The sequence below is a fragment of the Zootoca vivipara genome, chromosome 13 (assembly GCF_963506605.1).
Source record: "Zootoca vivipara chromosome 13, rZooViv1.1, whole genome shotgun sequence".
NCBI lineage: Eukaryota > Metazoa > Chordata > Lepidosauria > Squamata > Lacertidae > Zootoca > Zootoca vivipara.
In genome coordinates, this window is record NC_083288.1 from 30,998,749 (window position 1) to 31,024,120 (window position 25,372).

The 25,372-nt window shown below is 46.9% G+C and overlaps 1 protein-coding gene across 4 annotated transcripts in view; it reads left to right on the forward strand.

Moving 5' to 3' along the window:
- ARHGEF40 (Rho guanine nucleotide exchange factor 40) overlaps positions 1-25,372 on the forward strand; it is a 39,500-nt gene that overhangs the window by 193 nt on the left and 13,935 nt on the right. For 3 of the 4 annotated variants that reach the window (XR_004693777.2, XM_035135311.2, XM_035135309.2), the window contains exons 1-9: positions 276-5,802; positions 11,985-12,182; positions 12,929-14,717; positions 19,831-19,951; positions 20,764-20,869; positions 21,968-22,066; positions 22,956-23,072; positions 23,521-23,619; positions 25,239-25,366. Coding sequence is in view for 3 of the 4 variants with exons in the window: in XM_035135311.2 (XP_034991202.2) it covers positions 5,635-5,802; positions 11,985-12,182; positions 12,929-14,717; positions 19,831-19,951; positions 20,764-20,869; positions 21,968-22,066; positions 22,956-23,072; positions 23,521-23,619; positions 25,239-25,366 (2,825 nt within the window). In the remaining variant the exon portion in view is untranslated. Of the gene's footprint in view, positions 1-275; positions 5,803-11,984; positions 12,183-12,928; positions 14,718-19,830; positions 19,952-20,763; positions 20,870-21,967; positions 22,067-22,955; positions 23,073-23,520; positions 23,620-25,238; positions 25,367-25,372 lie in introns of those variants that run through there. The other variant, XM_035135312.2, reaches the window with a different exon arrangement.

A 25,372-nucleotide genomic window follows, 5' to 3' on the forward strand; every position in this document is an offset into this window, starting at 1 on the left:
GGAGTCCAGGCTGGGCAGGTAACGCGGCCTCCGGGGGTAGGTGGGTGGGTTGCTAAGGGCAGTGGGGAGGTGGGCCACGTCGGGAGAGGTATTCTAACCTGACCGCCCCCTCCCTTGAAGGAAGGGCACCAACAGCGGGAATGAGGTGCCGGGCATCAGAGAGGGCATTGCGATACTGGAGGGGGCGAGGGTGATGGGGATCAGGGTGGCTCGCCGCTGAAGGGAGCCCACAGCACTGGGGGGGGGGCAGGCGGGGGCGAGGCAATAGTTACTGTCAGGGGTGTAACTGGGGCTTGCAGCCGAATCGCAACCGTGTTTACTCAGGAGTAAGTACTACTGACCAACCTCGCTGTGCGCACGCAGGACTTCTAAATCTGCTCTTTAATTCGGAGACGGAGTAGTTAAAAGAGATGGTGTGCATCTTCCTTAACCGCGCCTCCCCTCCTGAATGCTTCATGCCTGCTGATGTGAGGGATCACAGCCTAAAATTTGTGATTCTGGCTCGGGAACCCCGGTACTGTGGTAGTGGTGGTGGTGGTGGTGGTTTCTGATTTCTGGCCGTGCAGTACAAGAGTGTGGTTTTCAGCACCTGGCAGGAGTCTCTCTTTCCAAGGGATGCTCAAACAGAGAGTTTCCTGCATCTGCAATTCGAACTAGAATCTGCACTAACCAGAACACTCCTTTTGGTTTAGAATTGTGTGTCTTCATTCTGCTTTCTAGCCTATCTTCCATCCTCCCACCCTCCCTCATTAACAACACTCTCAAATGTTTTTGGACAAAAAAGGCATTGATGGAGTATATTATTGGGTGGTGGTGGGGAACCTTACTTTTTGGAGCGGGGATTAAGAGCAGGATAGCTAGCTAAAAGTTGGCTCTGAAGGAGACACCTGATCTCATTGCGTGTGTGGACCAGGCATTTATTCTAGCTGCGCTCAGGTTGGTTGCTCCAAGCTGGAGGTGGTGGCAAGATACCTTTTCTTCCGGATTTAAACAAAGTCCTACGATCTGTGTGGGAGTTCAGCAAAGGGGAACACATTTTAGTATCTTGTTGCATGGCTGCCATTTATAGATCCAAAGAAACCCCAGAAAAGGTTGGCCTGGTTCCTGGTTCCATTGAAAAAGAGTAATCTTTGGTGTGCACACGCATGCAAAGAATTGTGAGTGTCAAACTGCACATGATCTGCAAATGCATGCCACAAAACCAATAGCTGGTTCTTCAAAGGAAAAACGGCTGGATATATATATATATATAAAACATTATTTTAGGCATTTGTTTGCTGCATTATAACCTTGCTTACCATTTCCCCATTGCAACTCTCTTCCCCCCAACCCAAAACACAAACACACACTAGTCACTACTCTTCCGTCCTCCTCAGGTGCTAGGTGTGGGTTTAAATAGGTGGAACACATTTGGAAACCTGTGGAGCAAGGAAGGAATAGGACACTGGCTTGGGCAGAGGTAACCGCCACTGAAAAATGGCAGATGGGGAAACCACCAAACAACCCCTTCCCTCCTTATTATCTCCCTTTCCCAGAACTGCTTATCTTGAGAAGAAGCTTTTATTTCACATGTTTATGTGTAATTTGACTTTGGAGGGCCTTGCACTCCTTTTTTTTTTTTGCTTTTGCAAGTTGACAGTGTGGCAGAGGGTCTGTCCCATAGCCCCCATAATGGCTGTGTGGTCCAGGGGAGTACCAGTCAGGATACTGAGCGGTGTGCTTCATGCGCCTCCTCTCAGTGCTCAGTGCTAAAAACAAAAGGCACCAGAGCTTTAATCCTGGAAGCGTAAACTGGGAGCCCCCTCTGTGTCAGGTGGGACCGTACAACACATGCTTCGCAAAGAGGAAGCCCCAAGTTCAATCTGTGGCATCTTCAGATAAACAGAACCAGGCAGCTGATAGGCCTATGCAAATTGTTTAACATTTTCTTGAGCAGTTGGTCATTTTCATTATTGTTCTGTAGCACTTACAGTGTTGGTTGGTTTGTTTTAAAAATTATTATAATGTTGTACACCATCCTCCTGATCTCCTGTGAAAGGGCAGTGTAGAAATACTTCTGTGAATAGGTGGATAGCAGGTGATGGGAAGAATGTTTGCCACAACCCAGAGCATTTTTCTACCTGAGGCAGAACAGGTAGAAAAAGCCCCTCCCACAAGCCAGGGTGCATAGGACCCCGGGGAGTAAGTAATAAATAAGCAATATAAAATAAATAAGAGTTTTCTGCTCTTTCGTGGCAACCAAGATCAGTTGCCTCCACCCTGACTCATGGTAGAGCCGGCCTTCTGCTGAAACCCTGGAAAGCTGCTCAAATATCTCTGGGCTAGATGGGCAAATGAGCTGGCTTGGCATAAGGCAGGCTCCTGTAATCCCAGGTGTGTGAGGGCTAGAATGGATTGTGAAGTCTCCTCCGATAGGGAAAGGCACTGCACTTATTCAGCAGGGTGGTTCGTAGGTAATTTTTTCAGCTTCTTATTTTCTCCATGGAAACCATTCCCCTGGTACACAAATGTCTGCAGAAACATAATCATGGCAATCAGTGGTGCCCAGCAGCAATTTCTGAGATCAAGGTGACGTTTTCTGAATGATGTGATTCCCCCCCTCCCTCCGCACATTCAAAAAGTGGGATCAACTGTGCTTTTTAATGGAAAGTTACCAGTTCTTCATGTATTTCAATCTAAGACATTCTTCACTCTTCAGTAAAAAGGTAAAGGTGAAGGGACTCCTGACAATTAAGTCCAGTCGTGAACGACTCTGGGGTTGTGGCATAACCACTAAACACAGGAACAGCTCTGCAATGGTAATATTTACACACACAAAATTACAGAGACAAGAAATTAGAAAGTCAGTATATAAAATCATATCATAAATATTGCTAATAATAATATCTGTCATAAAAGTGACTTTAAAAAATAAGTATACTTGCTTGGAAAGAATAGATGCACTAATGTCTGCCGCATAAGTAAGGACAACGATGATAAGTAATGAGTTTAAACATTTTCCTACATTCTCTATTTTAAAAGCCATACAAAAGCCCAGTCCTCAGCTAGGAAGAAGCTGAATTTAAGTCTGGCATTTAATTTTCTTAATGCAGGGGGTGCCAACATGGAGCCTTCCAGAGATGATGCTGAACTGCAATTCCCATCATCCTTGGCTGTTGGCCATGCTGGCTGAGCCTGATGGGAGCTGGAGCCCAACAATATCTGAAGGGCATTATATTGGCTCCTCTGGACCTAAAGAGATAAAGAACAGCCTGTTACATCTTAGTCATACACGGAACCACTACTTTAAACTTTCTATAACTTCCCTGACCATAAAAATTGCTGCAGAATTATAGTCATACCATGGTTTAAGTACGCTTTGGTTTGAGTACTTTCAGTTTAAGTACTCCGTGGACCGTCTGGAACGGATTAATCCACTTTCCATTACTTTCAATGGGAAAGTTCGCTTCAGGTTAAGTACAGACTTCCAGAACCAATTGTGTACTTAAACCGAGGTACCACTGTATATATGTACCGAGTTCCTGGCTTACACAGTATATCGCTGGGCAGGCCGTCCCAAGACATTCTGCTACCTGAGGCGGAGCAGTCCCCCCAGGTGCTGAGTACCTAAAGCCAGCCAAGTTATTTTAGCACCCGAGGCCGAAAATTCCATGAGCACCTCTCTGCTGCTATTCCCTCACACTGTAATAATAGATTAGATAAGTAGCAATTTGCTGACCTTCCATGACACCCAAAATCAACTGCCTGAGAGGGCTGCCTCACTCTGCCTAATGGTAGGGCTGGCCATACCTGACGCTAGTAAGAGAGAAGACTTGGTCACTTTTAGAAATGGAGGCAGTTCACACACTGAGCAGTGAACCCCTTTGAGCAATCCTTGAAAGTTTACTTTGACCCGTTGAAAACCACCACTGTTTGAGGTAGAATTAGATGAAAGACGGAGATCTGCCTCTGGTGTTTGATGTGAGACGATGGCTTTTCCACCAACGCTAAGACAGCATTTGTGCAATTACTGAGTGCTGTGTGTGTGCATGCATGCATGTGTGAACTTGCCCCAAAGCAGGGCATAATCTGACCAGGGTTCAGCTCCTGTGAAATGTTGCATAGTGTCTAAGAGACGGTGTTGTGCACTAAGAGCTCCTCAGTTCCAGTCTAGAATTCTGTAGGTGATTTTAGGTAAGCTGCTCTCTCTTGGCCTCACCTGTAAATGGGGATAATAACTCGCCGAGTTTTTCCTAAGGATTGGTGATGTTGAGTATATGAAGCACCTGGAGTCTGCTAAAAACACTACATATGAATGCTAAATCTGATGATGACCTAGTGCAGAATGTATTTCCTTGTCGGAAGGGCTGTAGCATAGTGGCAGAACATCTGCTTTGCTTGGGAAAGGTTCCAGGTTCAGTTCCTGGTATCTCTAGGTAGGGCTGGGAGACAATGCTGTCTGAAATCCTGGAGTGCCAGTGAGAGTCAGTGTAGACAACCCTGAGATGGATGGACCAATCGTCTGCGTTCAGGGTACGGCAGCTCCCTATGCTCCCTTTCCACTGAGTAATCCTAACTAGGTTGCTATACATTGATTACATTAATCTTACACCTCCTCCCAGAAGCTTATAGTGGGTTTATGTGGTCCTCCCCATTTTATTCACAAAGCAAGCCTGTTAAGCTGAGATACTGTCGCAGTGAGCTTCATGGCTGAGTTCAGATTTGAATATTTTTCTCTGATAGGGCCAGTCCTACCATTACATAGAGTGAGTCGGGTTGCCTCAGGTGGCAATGTAGAATGACCTGGTTCAGGGTTCCAGCTAGCCAGCCAAATCTGTTCCATTCTCACCTCGCATTTTCCCCCTTCCCCACCCCGTCAATCAGTATTTTGTGCCCACTGAGCGTGCCCAGTGTTCAGTTGAGCGGTTTTGGGATCTCCCATCTTAGGATTTTTTAAACAGAAGGTTTTCTCCCCCTTTGTACTTCTGCAAACCTTGGGCTTGCCCCAAGTCTGCTGATAATTCTCCTTTGTGCATGGATAGTGCTTCTTTTAATTGCAGAAAGATCCACACTTTGAGAAGGAGTTTGGGTTTGTCATTAGTACATAGGATGGGGATGCGGAGACTCCAATTTGCGTTTATGAGAAAGAGAGAGAAAAGATAAATACTCCACCAGGAATATTTCTGGAGGAGGACGGCTTTCTGTTTTTTTGCCAGCCACTGTTCTCCCTGGAACCATCTGCCTTGCACACCCTCCAGGACATCGAGCCAAGAAGGGGCCTCCCCACACTCCTTCCTGCCTCCTGCCAGTGTCTGCGTGGGAAGGGGGGGGGGGTTTGCCTCTTCCTGTCGGGGATGTAGAACTTCTCCCTCAAGCTTGGCTGGCTCCGAGTCTCTACTTTCCTGCCTCTCTTCCAGAAAGTGGCAAAAAGCTCCTGGGGGTGCGATGGAGGAATGTAAAACAGACATACTTTCCACTATTCTACAAAGTGCCGTGCGGCGAAAAACTTGAACTAAGGCCTGGTAAGGGCTAGTCCCTGAAAAGTAGCCAGGTTGCCAATTTGAGCCTTGCTTGTGGGAAGAGGGCTGGGGCCGGTCCTATTATGAGACGCGCTGAGTCACTTGTCTCAGGTGTCAGATTGAAGGGGGCAGTGGAATGAATACCACCCCCCACTGCCTTGCTAAGCCACCCCCATCCCCGGCTGCTAGAATAGGTTTGCCCCCTTGCAGCCGCTGCTTGAGCTCTCGTTTCCTGCAGCTGCCTTGGCTAGACGTTTTGACACAGTGCCGTGAGGCTTGGGACACCTTCGCTGCTGTGCTTGCAGTAAGTAGCAGTTACCCGTGTTGTTGGGTGCAGCGGCTGGGGGTGGGGGGTGGTCCTGCCTTGCTTCAGGTGGCCAAATGGCTTGGGCTGGTCCTGGTTGTGTAGAGCACCTGCTTTGCATGTAAAACAAGGATGTAGTACCTTGGGCTTGGGGATATGAATGCCACCACCTGGTTCTCTTTAGAGTCACCCTTGGGACTCTTTGTCACTAGCCCTCTTGAGTGCTTTGGCCTGTTTGGAATGTGTCCTTGAGCAGTGATAACTGCTGCTTGCCAGAATGGAGGCTTGTATGTGCATTGGGTGTGTTTAGAAGGAAACCTCTTGACTTCTGTGTGGCTGGAATGCAACCTGCTGTACAAAGGTAAGAGTCACATGTATCTCTCCACTTAAGTTTGCCTCTACCTCTCACATGTGCCTGGAAGGTTTGTTTGCTTGTTTATTTCATTTATATCCCACCTGCCTTCCAAAGAGCTCAAGGTAGCATTCCTTGCTCTTCCTCTCCCCTCACAACAACCCTGCAAGATAGGTTAGGCTGAGAGAGTGAGAGGCCCAAGGCCACCAAGTGAGCTTCATGGCTGAGTGGGGATTTGAACCCAGGACTCCCAGGCTGTGTTCCAGTGCTCTAACCACTACACAACTCTGCCTGTGAGCTTCCTCACACCAGTGAAAAGGTTCCCGGTTCAATCCCTGCTGTCTCCTGTTAAATGATATTGAATAGTAGGCAGGAAAAGTTCTCCGTTGGAAAGTCACCGCTACACAAGGACAGTGAGTTTACTGGGTGATTTGGGATGCTGGTTTCAGAGGCGGATTTAGGGGAGCGTGACTGGTTTGGTCGCACTGGGTGCAGAGCCTCAAGGGTGGCACAGCTGTGATGTAGAACGGAAGGCAAGAGACACCCAATTTTGGCATTGCACAGGGCACCACTGGAGAGCCAGAGGTTCCTCACCATTGTCTCAAAGGGTGAAGGCAGCAATAGTACGCAGGATCTGGAGTGGACTGAAATTGAATGGAAAGAGGTAGAGATGTTAATGGATCTGCAGCGGGATGTGTTTCACAAAAGAACAGAAGACAAATCCCTCACTACTTAGGCCAAAGAGGAAAAACACATGGAGAATATAATTTAAGCGCAATGATTTCATAGATTGGCTAATTATACTCAGTAGAGAAGAAGCAAGAGCAGTCAAATGATACAATAACAAACCCACCTCTTCAAAGAGAAGGATCTGATTCAAAGTTAAGAGATCAATTCAAATTTATTATCACCAGGAAATTATTATTTTTAAACGCTTTCTTCGTTTTGACTCTTTGGGCACAGATGACTTGGCAAGTTACTTACACGGCAGAGGTGAAACTGGGATCCCAATCAATCCAGAAAAGGAAAAGGCAGGCTACAGTGGGACTGATGATCCTATGGAAGTGGAAGCTTGAAGGGCATAGTTGGCCAGGTAGACTGTTCCCCCAGCAACCAGGTAGCTAGCCCCGATGCCCTGATGGTCATTATTGTGTGGTTGAAAAGGGAGAGGACAAAATTCCTCCCTGGAGATGCCTTTTGCCTATCTCCAACAAAATGAGCATACCCCACCTGAATACATTCATGTTTTGCTTAAACTATTCCACCTGCTGATAACCACAAAGATCTGATTGCATTATTATTAGTTTATATACTCCTTTCTGAAGTGGTATGTGGCTTTTTCCAGGGAGCCTCTGTTGGCCACCACATCTTTCTGGTTCTCGGGCATCACCCTGACGCAATCCCCAATCTCCTCTCGCCAGTGCATGTTACCTTCTGGCACTTTCCTTACAGGCTCTAGAGGTGACCAGCAGTGCCTTCCTTGATGTGTCATGGAAGGAGAACTCCTGAAGTATCTCTTGGTGGAAGTGGTGATGAAACATGTGAGGATAAGGGTAGCCAGATGACATTTCTCTGACATCCAGTCTTGTAGATGGAAGTTCCTCCAGCAGGCCTTGCCAACTACCTCAGCAGGGATCACAGTTTGCTGTATTGATGACAAGTACTGGCACATGGCTGGAAGGATCTAGACTTGGTGCCCATTGAGTTTGGCTTAAAGCAGGAGTGGGGAACCTTTTAAAGCCCACAGGCCATGCACTTTTCCAGGCTACCTTCTGGGGGAACCCAGTGGTGGGTGTAGCCAGAGGCAGAACATGAGTGAAACAACAGATCTTGTCTTTGTGCAGTAGGCCACATTCAAGTCACGCAAGGCTCGGAGGTTTCTAAGGCAAGCAAGAGGCCTTAACGCAGTTCAAGGACACAGTCCAGTCGGCCTAAAGCTCTCCAGGAGAGGGTGGAGCAGTGTCCGTGAGAGAGAGTCCCAAGGGGTGGACAGAGATGCTTAATGTCCCCCAGGCCTGAGGTTCCTCACCACTAAGAGGTTACACATTGCCCCATCTTGTTTCCAAAGCATCTTGTCCATATATACCACTTCATATGGTGTATATGAGGTGGAAGAATTGCTGGTGGTGTTGAGGAAAGCAGAGTACTGTATTCCATCAGTGGGACATTAGGTGCATTTTCAAAGTTTGCTCTCCGGTGCCATTAAAGTTATCCTGCCAAGCAGGTAAGCAGGTGCAAGAGTGTGGGGAGAGGCAGGAGAACAAAGAAGCACAAGAAAAATAATAGGGAGTGCTGGCAGAAGACATGTGTTTCTGGGAGAGTCGTAGCTCCACAAGGGGGGCTCTTAAAGAAAGAGCAGGGTAGAGTGAAAAGGCAGGTAAGACTAACACTCTCAGCACACAGCCAGGGAGATGTATTCACACATCTCTTGCCTTGTTCCCAGCTGGACTATGTACTTCAGCCTGGTCTCTCTCCCCCCCCCCCCGCCCCACTTAAATAAGATTCAGTGTTTCTTCCTTTGCCTGGTGGAAGAGTCAGCAAGAGAGGGGAGAACAGAGAAGAGATGCAGCAGGCAGCAGCTGTGATGGGGGGGGCAAGGGAGAAAGGTGTGTGAGGGGGGGAAGTGGGAAATCTGAGGGTGGAGAGATGCAGATGCTGTCTCAGTGCTTCTTCTCTAGGCCCCTCTCTGGCAGGTGACATCACCGTTCTGGCACCGAAAGAAGGAGAAAAAGCACCAAATCCTGTTTTCCTTACCATTGTGTAATCTTAGGCAGACTCTTCTATATCTGGGATTAGGAGAACTGATTTTTTTAGACACAGTAGCACACCCTCTCCTTTTTAGAATTGTAAAATAAAGCCCTGTTTACGCATAACACATGAATATTTGCTCTTGCATTTGGTCCCCCCGCCCCCATCGACAGCTACACCCAACAGATGGTTGCTTGCACAAAGGCAACCTAAAACTGCAGCCCTGATTCACTGTCATTGCAGAGGTGCTCTTTATCCATGTAACGCTGTAACAGGTTTCAAGGCACTCCAACTTCTTCATCAGTTGTATGTGAGCACTGAGCTTTTCACCGTGAGGTTTTTATAAGCCACCCTGCAGATCCGGCCCTACCATTAGGGAGAATAAGGTTGCTGCAGCAGATGCGGAGGGCAATTCTCTGTGTGTGTCATGCACAGCTCCCCATATTCCCTAAGGGAGCCTGATGTCCTCGGGCACATTGTCCTTTTGCCATTGCAGAAAACAAGATTCATATGCCAGTCCAGTCAGTTTCTGTACAAGGAATTTAAGGAGGTGGGGGGGGGTCTGCATCTTGTCCTTCACCTCAGGCAGCAAAATGTTTTGGGCAGAAAACTGTGTGGTCTGTAAACCATTTGAAGAAACGCGGAAATAGAAAGAACAAAAAGTCTCAAAAATCTTGTAGCGTTTTAAAGATGAAGGGCTGCATCCAAACCTAGTTCTATTAAGAGTAGGCTCATTGAAATGAATGAATGTGACTCAGGCCATTAATTTCAATGGGTCTATTTGAGTATGACTAACACATTGGATACAGCCCTAACAAATGTCTCATGACATAAGCTTTTGGGTGTGCTACAGGACTCTTAATTGTTTTTGCTGTGACAGAGTAACACAGTTACCCTTTGGAAATAAATACAAGAGCTAGTGGTACAAATAAGTCAATTCTAAAGGGTTGTAATGGTCACCATCTGCTAAAGTTTTTTTTTAAGGTTCAATTCAGGGTGGATTTGATTTAAATCAAATCAAATTGATTTAAATCACTAGTCAGTAAAACTTGATTTAATCCCCCCCCCTTTTTTAAAGAAAGACATTTCTGATGGTATAATCTTAATATTTACAATGAGATGAAGGTTTCATTTTTTGGAATAATAAATTTTCAGAGTAGTTTTTACAGCTACCGGTATATCAAAAATTACTGATTTGGTTATACTATTAGAAATACATAGACAGATAATTATGAAATTATTGTGCGGTTTAGTAAGTTAACTGTTTGGACAACTTTTCTGCTGTACTTTATTGGAAGGAGAAAAATAATCATTTCCTTAATAACAATTTAAACAATTTATTTAACTAAAACAATAACATTGTAGCATATGTATCCATGTTTGTTAACTGATGTGGTTAAACACACACACACACACACACACACACACACACAGACTGAGTTTTAACACACATGAAAAACTTAAAACAAATCCTTATTTCCTGATGGCCTTTGGACTATAATGTAACTTAAATAGAAAACTATCTTATTTTTCCTCCAAAGCATTTTATTTTAAAAATCCAATTTAAATTTAAAATATATACGGTATATCCATTTTTTAATTTTTAAATCATTGATTTTTGTCCACCCTTGTTCAATTGATGGTATAGTTCCATGGGCCCCTCCAGAATTTTCACATTTCAGTACCCAGAAGTGTTTCCCTATGTCAGTGGAGCTTGCCTCTAGGTACAAGGATTTGGATTGCAGAATACCCTCTTTTTGGGCATATGCTTTATTCCACTTCTGAATAGACATGGAAGGGATTAAAAGCAGGAAAGAAACGTTTAGCACCTTAACAACTAACAAGTTTTTCTATGGCATAAGCTTCCATAGACTTTGGTGCACTTCAAGAAACCTTGCACCATAATAAATTAAGCCACCTAGGTGCCAAAAGGCTCTGTTGTTTTCTAATGCAGAAGACTAACATGACTACCCCTCTGTAAATGTACAGGACTGCACAAAGGGGAAGGGTCGCATTTCAGTGATAAGAGCATCTGCTTTGCACACCAAAGGTCTCAGCTTCAGTCCCAGGCCTGTCTAGGTAAAGCTGGGAGTCACCCCGCCAAAACCCCTGGAGGGGCGCTGCCAGTCAGTGCAGTTAATATTCAGCTAGATAGACCAGTGCCTTGCTTGGTATAGGGTAGCTTCTAGCATGTGCCCTGTAAATCAAGCCCACCACCACCTGATTCTGCAGTTTTGGGGATTTTTGAAAACAAAGCAAAATAAATAGGTTTGCAACGTTGTTTGGTCTGGATTCTGAAACCAGTGCAGGAAAGCACGGCACCCGTAGCAATTTAAAAGAAACACACACACCCCGGTTATTAGGTTTGCATCTGATTCAATGTGCTTGCAAGTGGTACGAAAAGGGCTCTTGCGACTCGTGATTAGGTGCATTTGGAAGGTCTGGCACAATGGCTGCCTCTTGCTGCTGGCCCCTTTCCCTCGCAGCCTCTCTCTCTCTCTCCCCCCACCCTCATTTCCTTTGCTGGGTGGAGCTGCGGAAGGAATGAGCTCACAGCTGCTAATGTATTCCAGATGGAACCTCGGCTGCTCTGTTCTCAGACTTTGGCACCTTCCCAGACTCTTTCTTCCCCGCTGCCCCCTCATGCCCCCTGTTCTTTTTACACGCTGCCAATCTTTGTGCGCAGCTCCCTTGCTGCCCTGTCCCAATTGGTTCGCCGCTAGGGGGCAGTGGTCTGGCGTGAGGCTTGAGCCAATGCCTGTTGCAGGTAGCCACGGCGGCTGCATCTCTTCTGTGAGTTTGCTAAGCAAGGCAAATAAAAATGTGTTGTTGTTGTTTTTATTAAAAAATGGACAAGATCAAGTACAAGGGGCCCTTGGCAGCGGTGCAGCAAGTCCTGTATCATGCAAAACAGCAAAGGACATTGCGTTTGTGCTGAGAAGGTTGGATCTAGCAGTGGTGGAGTTCGTCCTGGAGTATTTAATGGTCTGGGAATTGGGGCAGAAAGGGAAGGTGAAGGGGAGGCTACTGTTGGATGCTGTTTTTCCCCACTCTATGCTCTCTCTCTTTGATGTGTTTGCAGGAACCTGAGCCGGTTGAAGAATGCGTGCAGAGTACGCTGGCCGCCTTGTACCCCCCCTTCGAAGCCACTGCCCCCACCCTGCTGAGCCAGGTCTTCGAGGTGCTGGAGCGGACGTACCAGCACGACGCCCTGCGCTACACCCTCGACTTCCTTGTTCCTGCCAAGCACATCCTGGCTCGCATCCAGAGTGAAGCCTGTGTGAGCTCCTGCATCGGTTTGGCTCTGTTCCTCCGGAGTATACCTCTGAGTGGGAAATCTAGCTCAGCACAGGGGCAGTATAAAAGCAATCTGTTCTGACGCTGGAATCCCATTACAGACCTGTAGAACCACAGCTGGTGGACTTCCCCTTCTGCGTGCTAGAGCTCGCTCCAAGAATCAGGCTGAGTCTTATTAGCTCCAGCATCCCCCTTGCTCCAGACAATAAGTTCCAAACAGATCAACCTTGTACCCCCATTTGAGTGTTGGCAGATATGGGTGGGTGGCAGTTTAGAGAAGGAGTGTACATTTTCTTCAGCTTTAGGGCTCTTTGAAATGTTAAGCCATGCACTGGGCTTCTTCTTCTCTCTCCCCTCCCCTCCCCATTAGCTGTGTGGATTTCATGATGGTGCCATGCAAAAGCAGGAACTGTGTGCGTAATGAAATTCTCAGCTTTGGTGCAAAAACCAAGTTTTTAGCCCTTAAGATGCTGGAGGTATTCTTATAAATCCTTCAACTGGTGAAATGCCAGCTTCCAGAGAGGAGGGTGGGACAGGAAGGATTGCTCATGATCAGGGAGTGGCTCTTTGCCCCTCTGTGAGGTTGGCAGAAGGAAAATAGATGGTGCAAAATAAACAAATTTGCAGTGTATTCACTTAGCGTTTCTTGATGTACAATATTCTTTTCTCCCAAGGCAGTGCTGCGTATATAATTCTGTGTCTCTCTTTCTCGCTTTCCCACTGTTGCAGGCTCAGTATAGTGGCTTTGTGTTCTGCCACGAGGGTTGGCCACTGTGCCTCCGCGAGAAGGTCCTAGTGCAGCTGGGCTCATTGCCTTGGCAGCACCTCTGCCCCGGCGATTTCTACCTGCAAGTGGTGCCTCACCGGGAGTGCTCTCCGCGTCTGGTGCTGAAATGTCTGTCCCCAGAGGGCCGTGGTGTCCAGGAGCTGCCCGTGTCCTCTGACTCCTACCCCTTCCTTTTCACCGTCGAGTGGCTCAATGGCATCAACAAGGAACGTCGAGCGGGGCGCCTGGAGCGTTGCCTCCTGGCTGCTGGAGAGAAGGTGCTGAGCCTGCCCTGGCCGGAACTGGTCTATCCCCAGTTTGTGCACAAGGACGGGTTCATTGTGGGCCAGCGGTGCCCTGCGGATTTGCCTCCTGAGGTCCTGGGGGCCCGGAGCCCTGGAGACGGGCGTCATTCTGGTGGCGAGAACCGGGAGTCCGAGGGGGAATACGTTCACCTCCTGGAGGTCAGCCCCACCCTGCACCAAGCCCCCAGGATCCCACAGCCTTGCGGTACCCAAATTCAGACAATGCCTACTCGCAAGGGGCACAATAAGAGCAGGAGCCGGCGCCATCGGGCCTGGCTCCACCACAAGTCTGGGTGTGGGGAGAACTTTGCCTTGCGCCAGGCCTGTAAAACCCAGGAGACGGAGAGGTGCAGCCGAGAAAGCAGCACTCGGGGGGATAGGGTTGAGCAGCAGAGAGGAAATCCTAGCCTAGTCCTGGGTCTAGCATCAGAAGCCTCTCAGGAAGTAGCAAACTTGAGTCCTGGGCAACAAGAGCAAAACCAGAGCCCCTCTGGAACTGAGGCACGGACAGCCATTTTTGGTGTTGTTGCTATTGCTGCTGCTGCCGCCACTGAGGACACAGGAGAAGGGAAATCTGAGGTGCCAGGAACTGTCCACCACGATCCTGCTTGTTCCAAGGAGGACAGCAATGAGAACCACTCTCCATCTGCAGCCACACCAAAACGCACCGCCAAGGGAAACCGCAGGAAGAAAAAAGGGGCCGGGAGAGGAGGCGGCGGTCGAATTAGACAGGGGGTCGATTCGGCTTGCAAAGAAGAAGAAGCTTCTACCCATATAAAAGAGACCAGGAAAGAAGAAATTTCTGTTGGTACAAGGGAACAGGATTCGAGGAATGCAGAAGCTGTAATTAGCACCCAAGAGCAAGCAGCTAGCATCGAGGACTGCTGTGTCAGCATCGCAGTTTGCAACAGCACCCAGGAGAGAAGTAGCGTCCCTGGGGATCGTAGCCTTGTCGCCGGAGAGGAGGTTGTCAGTGCCAGTGAGTTGGCTCCTGGCACGGGAGAATGTACTGTTGACACCAGGGAGCTGGAGGGTGATGCAGAAAAGTGCTGTCTTTCTGTCGGCGATGGTGGCATTGGCACCAGTGGAAGGGGCATTGGCAGAGAAGGCCCGGGCCTTTGTGCTGAAGATCCAGCTGCTTCTGCTGAGGCTGACGGACCTGCAGTTGGCAGAGAGGAGCAGAGCATCAGCACCCCAGGGCAAGGGGTGGATGCTACTGAAGGGCCTTGTATGGGAGAACAGAGCCTCCCCATTAGCACCGAAGAAGCGACGTTGATCCCATTGCCAAAGAAGAAGGAGCCAAGTGCTGATGGGAGAGGGGAAGCCCTAAGTACTGCAGCTGATCAGAATGCAGAGGAAACACAGAATTCCCCTCACCCTGCTGCAGTTCATCTCGGGCAGGCTGTAGACTGGGCACTTGTGCTGTCGGGTTTCTTTGCTCTAACAGGTAAGTGACAAAGCAGGGTTAAGATAGTCATCTTTTCTGGATTTGAAACTGCCTTGTTCTGTCCTTCTTGTGACCCTTAGGATGTGCAGAAAACTTTGTCTCCCTATGCTTCTGTTTTCGCAACAGTGTGGGAATACAGTGTCGGGATTATATTCATTTTATAAATGGGGAAACTGAGGCTTTGGTGTTAGCTTATCCACTCACACTACAATCAAAAGCTAATTTTTTTAAAGCCAGTTAAGGCACCTCCCCAGGCAATGCTGCTTTTGCACAAGGAAGTCATAGCTGTTGCAAAGGATCCCACAAACTCACCGGGTAAGGGTAGACAAGCCATCAACTTTCAGCTTTTGTCCACTCCCATCTGTCCTACAGGTAAAGCACCATCTACGTGTTAACTGTAATTATGGATTGCGAGGACCCACCTGTTGGATGGTGCTTGTGACATCTCTGCGGGGAGTCACATAGATCCCTCCTGCTTCTACCTTTTCTATTTTAAGAAATGGCTCACCACTATGGACAGGCTTTTCCCTTTTGTTATCATTTTTCTCCATTGGAGGCTGTGCACTCCCAGGTTTTTGGAGCGCATTTCTGTCCCTGGAATGTTTATTCCCTCTGTCTCTCCTCTGCCCTTCTCCACTAAGCAGGGATGGGGAAGTAGTGCCAGAGATTCTGGATGAGGCTAGTGCTAAGAGAAAACCATAAACAGGTACAAAATTGGTTCAGAGCTGCCCTTAACCCAGAGGTGCATTAAGGTGAGGAAAGGCCACCTGGGGACGTAGGTTTTGGTTGCCATTGAAAATGGTGGAGTGGGAGGCAGGCAAGTCTGGCCCACACGGCACAATCTACCAACTGGGCCTCCTGGCTGAGATTAGTAGGAGCTGTGTGAGAGCCCATTATGCAGCTTCTTTTAATTTCAGTGGAGCGTGTGCAGAAGAATTCTCCTGTGGATTGTGCCCCATATTAATCAGAGTGCAGAACAGTGGAAGTGCCCTTTGGATTTTCTACCTTGGGAATTTGGGATGGGATTCCAACACCAAGTCTGGAATTCTGTGTGCATTGCATGAGAGCAAATCCCATTAAATGCAGTACTGCTTAACTTCCCAGTTAATGTGCATAGGCTTGGGAAGCATGGATTGGAATGGAGGTACTCTGGTGAGTGGAAATCCCAAGGAGCTTACTGCAGCCTGTGTCTGACTGTGCATAAGATCTCTGCAAAACTAGTCTCCTTGGGCTTCCCAAACCGACTGTCCTTTCGCCCACATTTTGCCATCTTCCTCAACATCACAAGGTCTGAACAAAACAAACCTCCTCACATGCCACATCACAGCAGTTTGCAAAAACCACTCCCTAACCCAAAGCCACAAGACACGACCCAAAATAACACCAGAGCCTGATCACGTTACCAGAGGCCTGTGGCTTGCAAAATGGGAGGCAGACCTCCCTGAGGGCAGTCACTAAAGGGAAGCGTAAACAAAGGCAGGACAGAAAGGAAGGGAAAAACTGGAATGTTACAGGGCAGGACAAAGGGAGGAGCTGCTTCAAAAAGGCATAATATTAGTGGCACTCTTTAGGATCCCTCTATATTTAACAAACTGGTCATCGGAAGTAACAGTGCATCTGAACATCTGAACTCTATTTGAGGTATTCCTAGGCCTCCTTCTGAGACACTCGCAGAGTGGGGGGTGGGGGTGGGGCATGGCCACTTGCTACATCAGTGGAAGTGAGCAGAGACCCCCCCACACCCATCTTTTTCCAGTGTGTGTGTGTGTGTGTGTGTGTGTGTGTGTGTGTGTGTGTAGGGGGGGGGTATTTGAACTGCCCGAAGAACAGCCCTATCAGAACAGTCCAGAACGGCAATTAGTCATTTATCCCATGTTCAGCAGCAGCCAATCAGATGTCTTTGGGAGCTCACAAGCAAGGTGTGCTAGGCAATATCCCCCCCCCCCCCGCCCCAAAAAATCTGTTCCCAGCATCTGGTATTCAGAGCTAAACTGTTCCACTAGCATGGAGGTTCCATTTTGCTTTCATGGCTACTAATAACCTTTGATTGACCTGTTTCCCCCTGCATTCATCTAATCCATTTTAAGAGCCATCTAAAAACTGAAGTTAGGGGGAAATGCTGTTTCCTTTCAACTGCTTTGGTAGAGACCTTTGGGGCTGGATCCAAAGGTTCTCGCTTCCTCTGTTGGAAAGCTTCTTCCTTCGATAGAAGAACATCCATTGGCAGAAGACTCGGAGGAAGCAAAGGACGAGAACTTTGGGATCTGATTGCTGCCCTTTCCCACAGCACATCAAGTTAGTGGTGACAGTGTGTTCCTCTGTGCAACACAGCAGTGCTTTGAAAAAGACCTGTAGGGCAAACTTACATTTGTATAGGGCAGGGATGGAGAACCTTTGGCACTCTAGGTGTTGCTGAACTACAACTCCCATCAGTCCCAGCGAGCATGGCCAAAGATCAGGGATGATGGGAGTTGTAATCCAGCAACATCTGGAGGGTGGGATGTGTTCCCCATCTGTGGTGTAGGGCAACATATCCCACCATACAATACAGCAGCAGGGGAAATGGAAGAATTTCCATTACAATGGCAGTGTGTCACCATCTGGGTGTGTGTTTATAAGAACAGGTAACTTAAAGAAAAAAGTAACTTGCTTGGCAAGATTTTCCTAAAGGAAAACAATGAAAGGTGGGTGGGGAGTGTATTTTAAACAGCCTTAGTTTTGTCAGTCATGATACAGCTTCTGTATCTGCAAAGCAATTGCAAGTCACAAAAATGGAGCACTTATACTATTTCTGAGAGAACATCAGACCCTCCAAGTGTCCCTATTTCCCAGGGACAGTCACTGATTTACAGACGCTGTCCCAGTTTCTGATTTGATCCCAGAATGTCCCGCTTTTCCTTAGGATGTTCCTATTTTCATCAGAGAAATGTTGGAGTGTATGGAGTTATCTGACCCCTGAGCCATCTGAACGCAGCCCTGTGTAGGGAAGTTTTCTAATGTTTAATGTTTTATTATGTTTCTATATATGTTGGAAGGGACACTGGTGGCGCTGTGGGTTAAACCACAGAGCCTAGGGCTTGCCGATCAGAAGGTCGGTGGTCCAAATCCCCGCGATGGGGTGAGCTCCCATTGTTTGGTCCCTGCTTCTGCCAACCTAGCAGTTCAAAAGCACAAAGTGCAAGTAGATAAATAGGTACCGCTCCGGTGGAAAGGTAAACGGCGTTTCCGTTTGCTGCTCTGGTTTGCCAGAAGCAGCTTAGTCATGCTGGCCACATGACCCGGAAGCTGTACGCCAGCTCCCTCAGCCAATAAAGCAAGATGAGCGCCGCAACCCGAGTTGTCCGCGCCTGGACCTAATGGTAAGGGGTCCCTTTACCTTAATATAGTTTGGAAGCAGCCCAGAGTGGCTGGAGCAACCCAGTCAGATGGGTGGCGTATAAATAATAGAATTATTATTATGGAATAGGGTGTCCCTATTTTCATTGGAGAAATGTTGCAGGGTATGGAACATTCAGGGTCTAGGTATCTGGAGATATCCCTTCTTCCCCTCTACCAAAAGCATACTATGGCTTTGATGGATCCTTAGTTAACTTATGGAAGCTCATAGAAATAAAGTTTTCTGTCCCTTCCTCTTACCTGCAGCCACCTGCGACCCTCACAAAGGCTTCATTGAGGGTGTGTGTGTGCGCGCGCTCCCTCTTGAGAAGGGAGGAAGGAATGGGAAAACTTCATGTGAACTTCTTTAAGTCAAATTATCTTAGGATTCAAGCTCTATTCTTACATTATTTGGGAGGGGGGCTGAGCCTCCATTTGGGCTTTTTGGAGGGTTTTATGTGGCTCTACTGCAAAGGCGGGAATTAGAAACTTTCCTTCTGTGAACTCTCTTATGCTAACTTATCTTAGGCCTTTGTGCTGTGTGTTTGCTGCTATGGAGCAAATAAATTATAGGAACTCGTAGGAAATGGATTTTTTTTCCCAATCAGTAGGAAATTACCGTTTTTTTCCAACCCCAAAAGGTAACATAACCCTGGGAAGATGGCGCAGTAACAATTTTATGGAGCATGAGCTCAGGGGTTCTTCTTGTAATAGTCTATTTTTAAAAAACGTTTTGTGTTGGTTTGGTAAATAGGCATGGCTTGCATATGGCAGTGGCTAAAATGTGCCCTCTTTAATCTTGTATTATCTCTGCTTTAGCATGCAAGCATAGCAGACTTATCCTTCATTGATATAGTAGTTGCATCTGGACTTTTCCACACACTTAACACGCAGCAAAAACAAGGTTTGCAACCATCTGTATACTTGGCAAAGTGCTGCAGCCAATTTTGCTTCTCTGATGAAAGCATGTGTTTTGTCTCATTCACAGGCTGCGTTTTGAAATGTACACTTAAACCTTAAGGTGTACACTTTAGAACTGCAATGTGTGAACAATTTAATTATATGGTGGGGATTTGAGTGGCATCTAAGCTCAGTGTGATTTCATAGGAGGGAACAAGGATTAACTGTGAGTCGGACTAAACTGGATCAGACCCCTTGGCTGTTCCATAGCCTTATGGCAAGTAAGGGAAACCAGTGGCCTGTGAGCCAGATCTGGCCCACAGATCCTTTCTAACCAGCCCTTAGAAAGAACATTTCACAAGCCTCATCCCCCTTCTCAGCTCTTCTTGTGATGCCTGCCATCATTTTGTTCAATTGGCATCAAAAGGGGTTCAGGAACCACCAGAACTTGTGCTTTCCCATATCCTCAAATGCTTGCTAAGGTCTTCATTTAAAACTGTGCACTTTAGAGTAGCAGTTTTAAAGGCTTCCATCCCTTGCTATTCCCAGGGGGGAAAGTGGCTGTTAAGAAGAAAGGCTCTGTCAGATGCTTTTTTTGCCCCTCACCTTTCTTGACAGGTTCTTGAAGCTGCAACACTCTTTTTTTTACTGCTGTTTGCTGTTTCCCAGTAGCTGAGCAGCTGGGGTTGGGTGGCATCGCAAGAAAAGGAAGTTTGGAGTCAATGAAATTTGGGTTTTGAGTTGCTAACCTGCTTGTTTGTTTGAATCAGGAGCGGGAGCTTTCCCAGGTTCCAGGACAAATGTACATCATGTTTTTCTTCTGATGCTCTCTCCACAGGAGGAATGGACAGGTCAGGACGCCCCTTGCTGATTGTGGTGCCTCAGCCTCTTCGGGATGAGCTGCCACCAGGACAAACGAATCTAGTCAATACCATGAGATACCTGTACTCCCTTCTCAGGTAAACTTCTACCTCAAGACGCAGCTCCTCCTAAGGTGACTCGGCAGGAGATAAAGTATGTCGGCTTGAGTAAACAGCTGTGCTAATAAAGATGTAAATAGCCTTCGAGTCAGGCTGATTGTCAGGATTTCTTTCCAAAGAAAAATACAGTCATACCTCGGTTTAAGTACGCCTCAGTTTGAGTATTTTCAGTTTAAGTACTCCGCGGATCTGTCTGGAACGGATTAATCCACTTTCCATTACTTTCAATGGGAAAGTTTGCTTCAGGTTAAGTACGGACTTCTGGAACCAATTACACTCATACCTCGGGTTAAGTACGCTTCAGGTTGAGTACTCCGCGGACCCGTCTGGAACAGATTAATCCACTTTCCATTACTTTCAATTGGAAAAGTTTGCTTCAGGTTAAGTACGCTTCAGTTTAAGTACTCCACGAACCGTCTGGAACGGATTAATCCACTTTCCATTACTTTCAATGGGAAAGTTCGCTTCAGGTTAAGTACGCTTCAGGTTAAGTACAGACTTCCGGAACCAATTGTGTACTTAAACCGAGGTACCACTGTATATATATATACCGTATGCACACACACACACACACACACACACACAGAGAGAGAGAAATTTCTTCAATTTTCTCATCTGTACAACTGTGGCCTAGAGTGGGGTTATTGTGAGGATGATATACAGTAAGCCTTATGCTTCCATGAAGCCCTTCACAAGTGAAATATGCTGACCAGCTTTTGTACACTGACTTTGCTGCCCCTTTGCTGACTTTGCAGCTCCATTTCTCCCTTTTCTCTCCACAATTGTCCCAGGCAAGAGCTGAAGGCCCGTGGGTTGACAGTATTGTTGGACCTGAGCCAGGTGGATGACTGGGCCCTCCAGGCCCCTGTTCTGCTGCCGGCCATTAGGACGTTCCAGGTATCTTCCTGACTCGACTGTAGGAGCCTTGTATCTGTGTCCTCATGTTTTCTGCTCCTGTTCCTCAGTAGGCAGGCTGTGGGTTTTGCTGATGCAGCAATAATTTATTATGGCAATATCTTCAGAACATAAGGGCGGGGAGGAGGAGAAGGTGCTCACTGTCACAGCCTTCCATATTTAGGACAGGTATGTATAATGGCATAATAACAGTAATGATCATGGCGATGATTACGATTATGTAATGAGAAGTGATCACTAAACTCTTCTGCCCTGGACATCAAAATGGTGCTGGGTTAAAACAACAACAAAGCTTTCCACCCTTTCCAGAATATATTAATTAATTAAATTTCTATCCAACCCAGAGGAGGGATGGGGCAGCAATATGGTAAAGCTTTGGCTTTTCTCCAGTTCACAGGTTTTCCCCCTCCCCCCGTGTGTGTACAGTATTTCTGTTTTACAATTTAAAATACTCATTTTTACAGCCTTAAAATATCATTGACTTGCCTTTTCTCTTTCCATGGTTCAATTTACATATCATAAATCCCTGCATATTTTACAGAAACTATACCATTCACTATTCCATTATTACGTCCATTATAACTTATTTACACTGTTGAATTTATCTTAATGCTGCCAGCGTTTTCAGCTGTACACGGTTATTTCCCATATATGTATTCATTAAAACGTTTTCAAGTCTTCTCTAAATGTTTCTTCTTGATTCTATATGCTAAGTCTGCAAGATGTGCATATTCTGTCAATTTAAGCTGCCAATCTTCTTTGGTTGGGACCTCGCTCATTTTCCGTTTTGGGGTTAATAGAACACGGGCTGCAGTAGTGGCATACCTAAATAGCCTTTTTTTTGACACCTAAGAAGCCCCTTTCTGTGACCCCTTGTGGCCTTTTGCATACCACAGAACATTGTAGCCCTTGTGGCCGTGCCCTATGCCCAAATCAAGGCCCTCTCCTCTTCCCTAATCCACAACTTTGTCTCCCCCTGCCTGTATCTCATAACTACCTCCCATCTCTTCTATGAAAATCTACTCTATGAAAACCTTATGCAAATACGCCTCCATAAAGCAAAATCCTTTATCTTTTTAGGAGAGTTCTCCAGCCCCCATCCGTCAACTGCTGGTGATATTGCCACCTGATGACCGTTTTGTACCCCATGAAGAGGAGCTGGCTTTGGAACCTGCTGCGGTAATTTCTCCTAAGGGGCAGCATTTATTATTTATATACCCCTTTTTCCTCCAAGGAACAATCCTGTGAAGTAGCTTATGCTGAAAGGCTGTGACAAGCCCAAGGTTACCCAGTGAACTTCATGGCTAAGGGGGGGGGGCGGGGTGGGGTTCACTTATTGCTTGCATTTCTGAATCATCTTTCTTCCCAAGGGATCCCAGTGCAATGTACAATAAAAAAGTGCTTCCAATAAATAAAACGTAACAGATAGCCAAATATGATTTAAAATATATCAGAACCATTAAAACACAAAAAACCCCTATCTGTAGTTGTTAGGTATTGAAGCAACTTTACTCGTTTTGTAAAAGCCTAGGTAAGCAGAAGTATCTTCAGCTACTGCCCCAATGTATAAAGCAAGGAGGAAAAATGTACCGCCAAATGGAGAGCATTCTAGTGTTGGGGTGTCACCACAGAGAAGGCCCTGCTGCATGCCCCTGTACCAGGAATGCTCATGGGAACCATGAGCAGAGCCTCTCCTGCCCCACCCGAACCCTGTGATCTTGAGGAACAAGTTGGATGTTATTGGATTTGAACCCAGGCCTCCCAGCACTCTGTATATAGAATAAACATAGTGGAATATAAACATGACAAAATACTGCAGAGAGAACACTGAAAGAGACAAAATAATTTGTACTTTGTCGTATATAAATGTACTTCAAGGTGTGTGTGTGTGTGTGTTATAATTATAAATAGCTAAGGACTGCCCCTCTCCTCTCTAATGTCAGTTTGGGCCTAACTTGGACCTAGGGTTCATGACTGGAGCAGAAGATGGGTGGTGAAAGGACTGGGGTTAGGCGTTTATGCAATGAGGTGGGATTGCCTCTGACCTAATAGACTCCTTTGCCCACAGGAGGTAAGAGTTCTCTCTCTTCCTGAACTTCTACATTATGTGGCTTTGGACCAGCTGACTCCGACACTAGGAGGGACCCTTAACTACTCACCACGCAAATGGGTTGAGGAACACCAGGTAAGAGAGATTAACAAGGAAATGAACCTTGCGCGCTTCTGCACATGGTTCATCCATGGAACCAAGCAGCCTCCTCGCAGCCCTGCACAGAATCCCCCTGCCTTTCCTTCCTAGTGGTATATGGTTAATGTCATAGGCGCCAGCTCCCTGCAAAATTTCCCATGAAGGAGCTGGGCACCCACAAATTTCAGTGCCGTGTCCACAGGTAGCCTTTTCCTTACTGGCTTTCAGCATATCCTTGAACCTTCTCACCCCACTCCAGCTGCATCCAGACTTTGTTTTAACTTGGGCCTCTTGTGGGCCCACAGGCCACTAACCACAAATGATAATGGGCCACTGTGACTCCTCCTCTCACAAGGCAGTTTCTCTGGGTGACCTTCATGTATATTCCAGCTTGGCACTTCTGTGGTACTTATCTTCTTCTGCCCCACCTCTTCTCTCTGCACAGGCTCTTGAACAACTGCAGTCACTCTGTCGTAGTGTCCTACAGGCTGTGTGCGAGGCCAGTGCCCACCTTGAAGCAGTGGGAACAGCGTCAAGTCAAGAGGTAAACTCATGTGGTGGTTCTCCAGAGGCGATGAGGGTGCAGGAACATAGCAAGTAATTGGTTTGTTTTTGTGATGTGTATCGACTTGTACATTTCTCTGGTTCACTTGTGGTTCTATAGTTGTTACAACTTACGGTCTTAACAAATAAGATACGGACATGTCTACTCAGAAGTACGTAAGCCCAGTTGAGCACAGCGGGGCTTACTCCCAGGTAAGTGTGCGTAAGAATGCAACCTTACTGTGAAAGCATCACCATAACCATTCCGTTGGGGACACTAAGCTGGGACTGAACTTTGGTTCAGTTGGCCTCAGCCTGCATGTAATTCACATACAGTGGGACCTCGACTTACGAATTTAATCCGTTCCGAATGCACACTCGTATGGTAGGTCGAAAACTTCGTAAGACGAGTTTCCCATAGGAAAAGCGGTTTCCCATAGGAAAGCATTGGAAACGGAAAAATTCGTAAGTCGAGGAAACCGCATCTAGCCGCGAACGGGTTTTCCGTTCAGATGTCGTAAGCGCGCGGCCACTTTTTCTGCTCGTAAGTCGAAAACGTCGGATGTCGAGTAGCTCATAAGTCGAGGTTCCACTGTATTATGCATTAGTCCTAGAAAGAATCATATAGCATGGGAAAACTCCAGCTTGGCACGCTAAAAAAGACCAGAATCTTTTTGCAGATACTCCCTTGTGTACTGCTACAGTAATAAGGGTGTAAAAATTAAGACAGTGACTTGATAAGCCTACATCTCGGTTGTACCACTTCAGAGTGCAGGTTGCTTAGTGGAGGGTTGGGATAACTGACCAGGTTTTCTAGTGGTCAGGAAGTGAGGTTTCACCGCTTTGTGTATCTCTTTGCTCTTCCCTTTGATGAGCAGAGGCTGTAAAAATTATTCAAAGTAAGGTGAATATATGCAAATTTGCTTGATAATTTGCCCATTGTAGAATCCACTTTTTTTGCTGCAGAATTTGGGTTACTGAGGATCTGAATGTTTGTTAGTTTTTTTGTTTTTAAAGCACAGAATGTGCATGGCTTTAGTGAATTTTTTCCAGTACAGTCAAACCTCAGTTGACGAAGGTAATCTGTTCTGGAAGCCCGTTTGGCTTCCGAAGTGTTCGACAACTCAGGCGCGGCTTCCAATTGGTTGCAGGAGCTTCCTGCACTCAGCGGCAGCCGCGTCGGATGTTCGGCTTCCGAAAAATGTTCGAAAACCAGAGCATTTACTTCCGGGTTTTCAGTGTTCGGGTGCCGAAATGTTCCGAAATGGAGGCGTTTGGGATCCGAGGTTTGTCTGTATCTCTAACTGCTCCGTAAACAAATCAGCATGAATGCTCAATAAAAACCAGGTGCAATCTAACCTCTGTATTAGCTTGGTGCATACATATCGGTATGAATTCTGAATAAACATGTTGCATGGAGGAGCCCTAAGTCAGGACTGGTTATGTTGCTGTGCTGTTTTGTTCTATGCTAGTTACTATGATAGTCATGTCAGCGCTGGTATGCAACATTACCACGTTGCCATAGTTTCTTTTCTGTCGTTGAAGTCAGAATTCCCATTCCACTATCCCCCAACCCATTCCTTTTGCCTTGTCCTAACTGCTAGGATCTCACCCCTGTAGGAACTGTCGGCCCAGATCACCTTGCACCAAGAGACCATGCAGAAGCTCCTCTCAGAGCCGCGCCTGCTGGAGCTCCAGCGCCGTGGGGGGGCCTTGCTGGCACGGCTGCCCCCCCTGGGGTCCTGCAGGTGAGG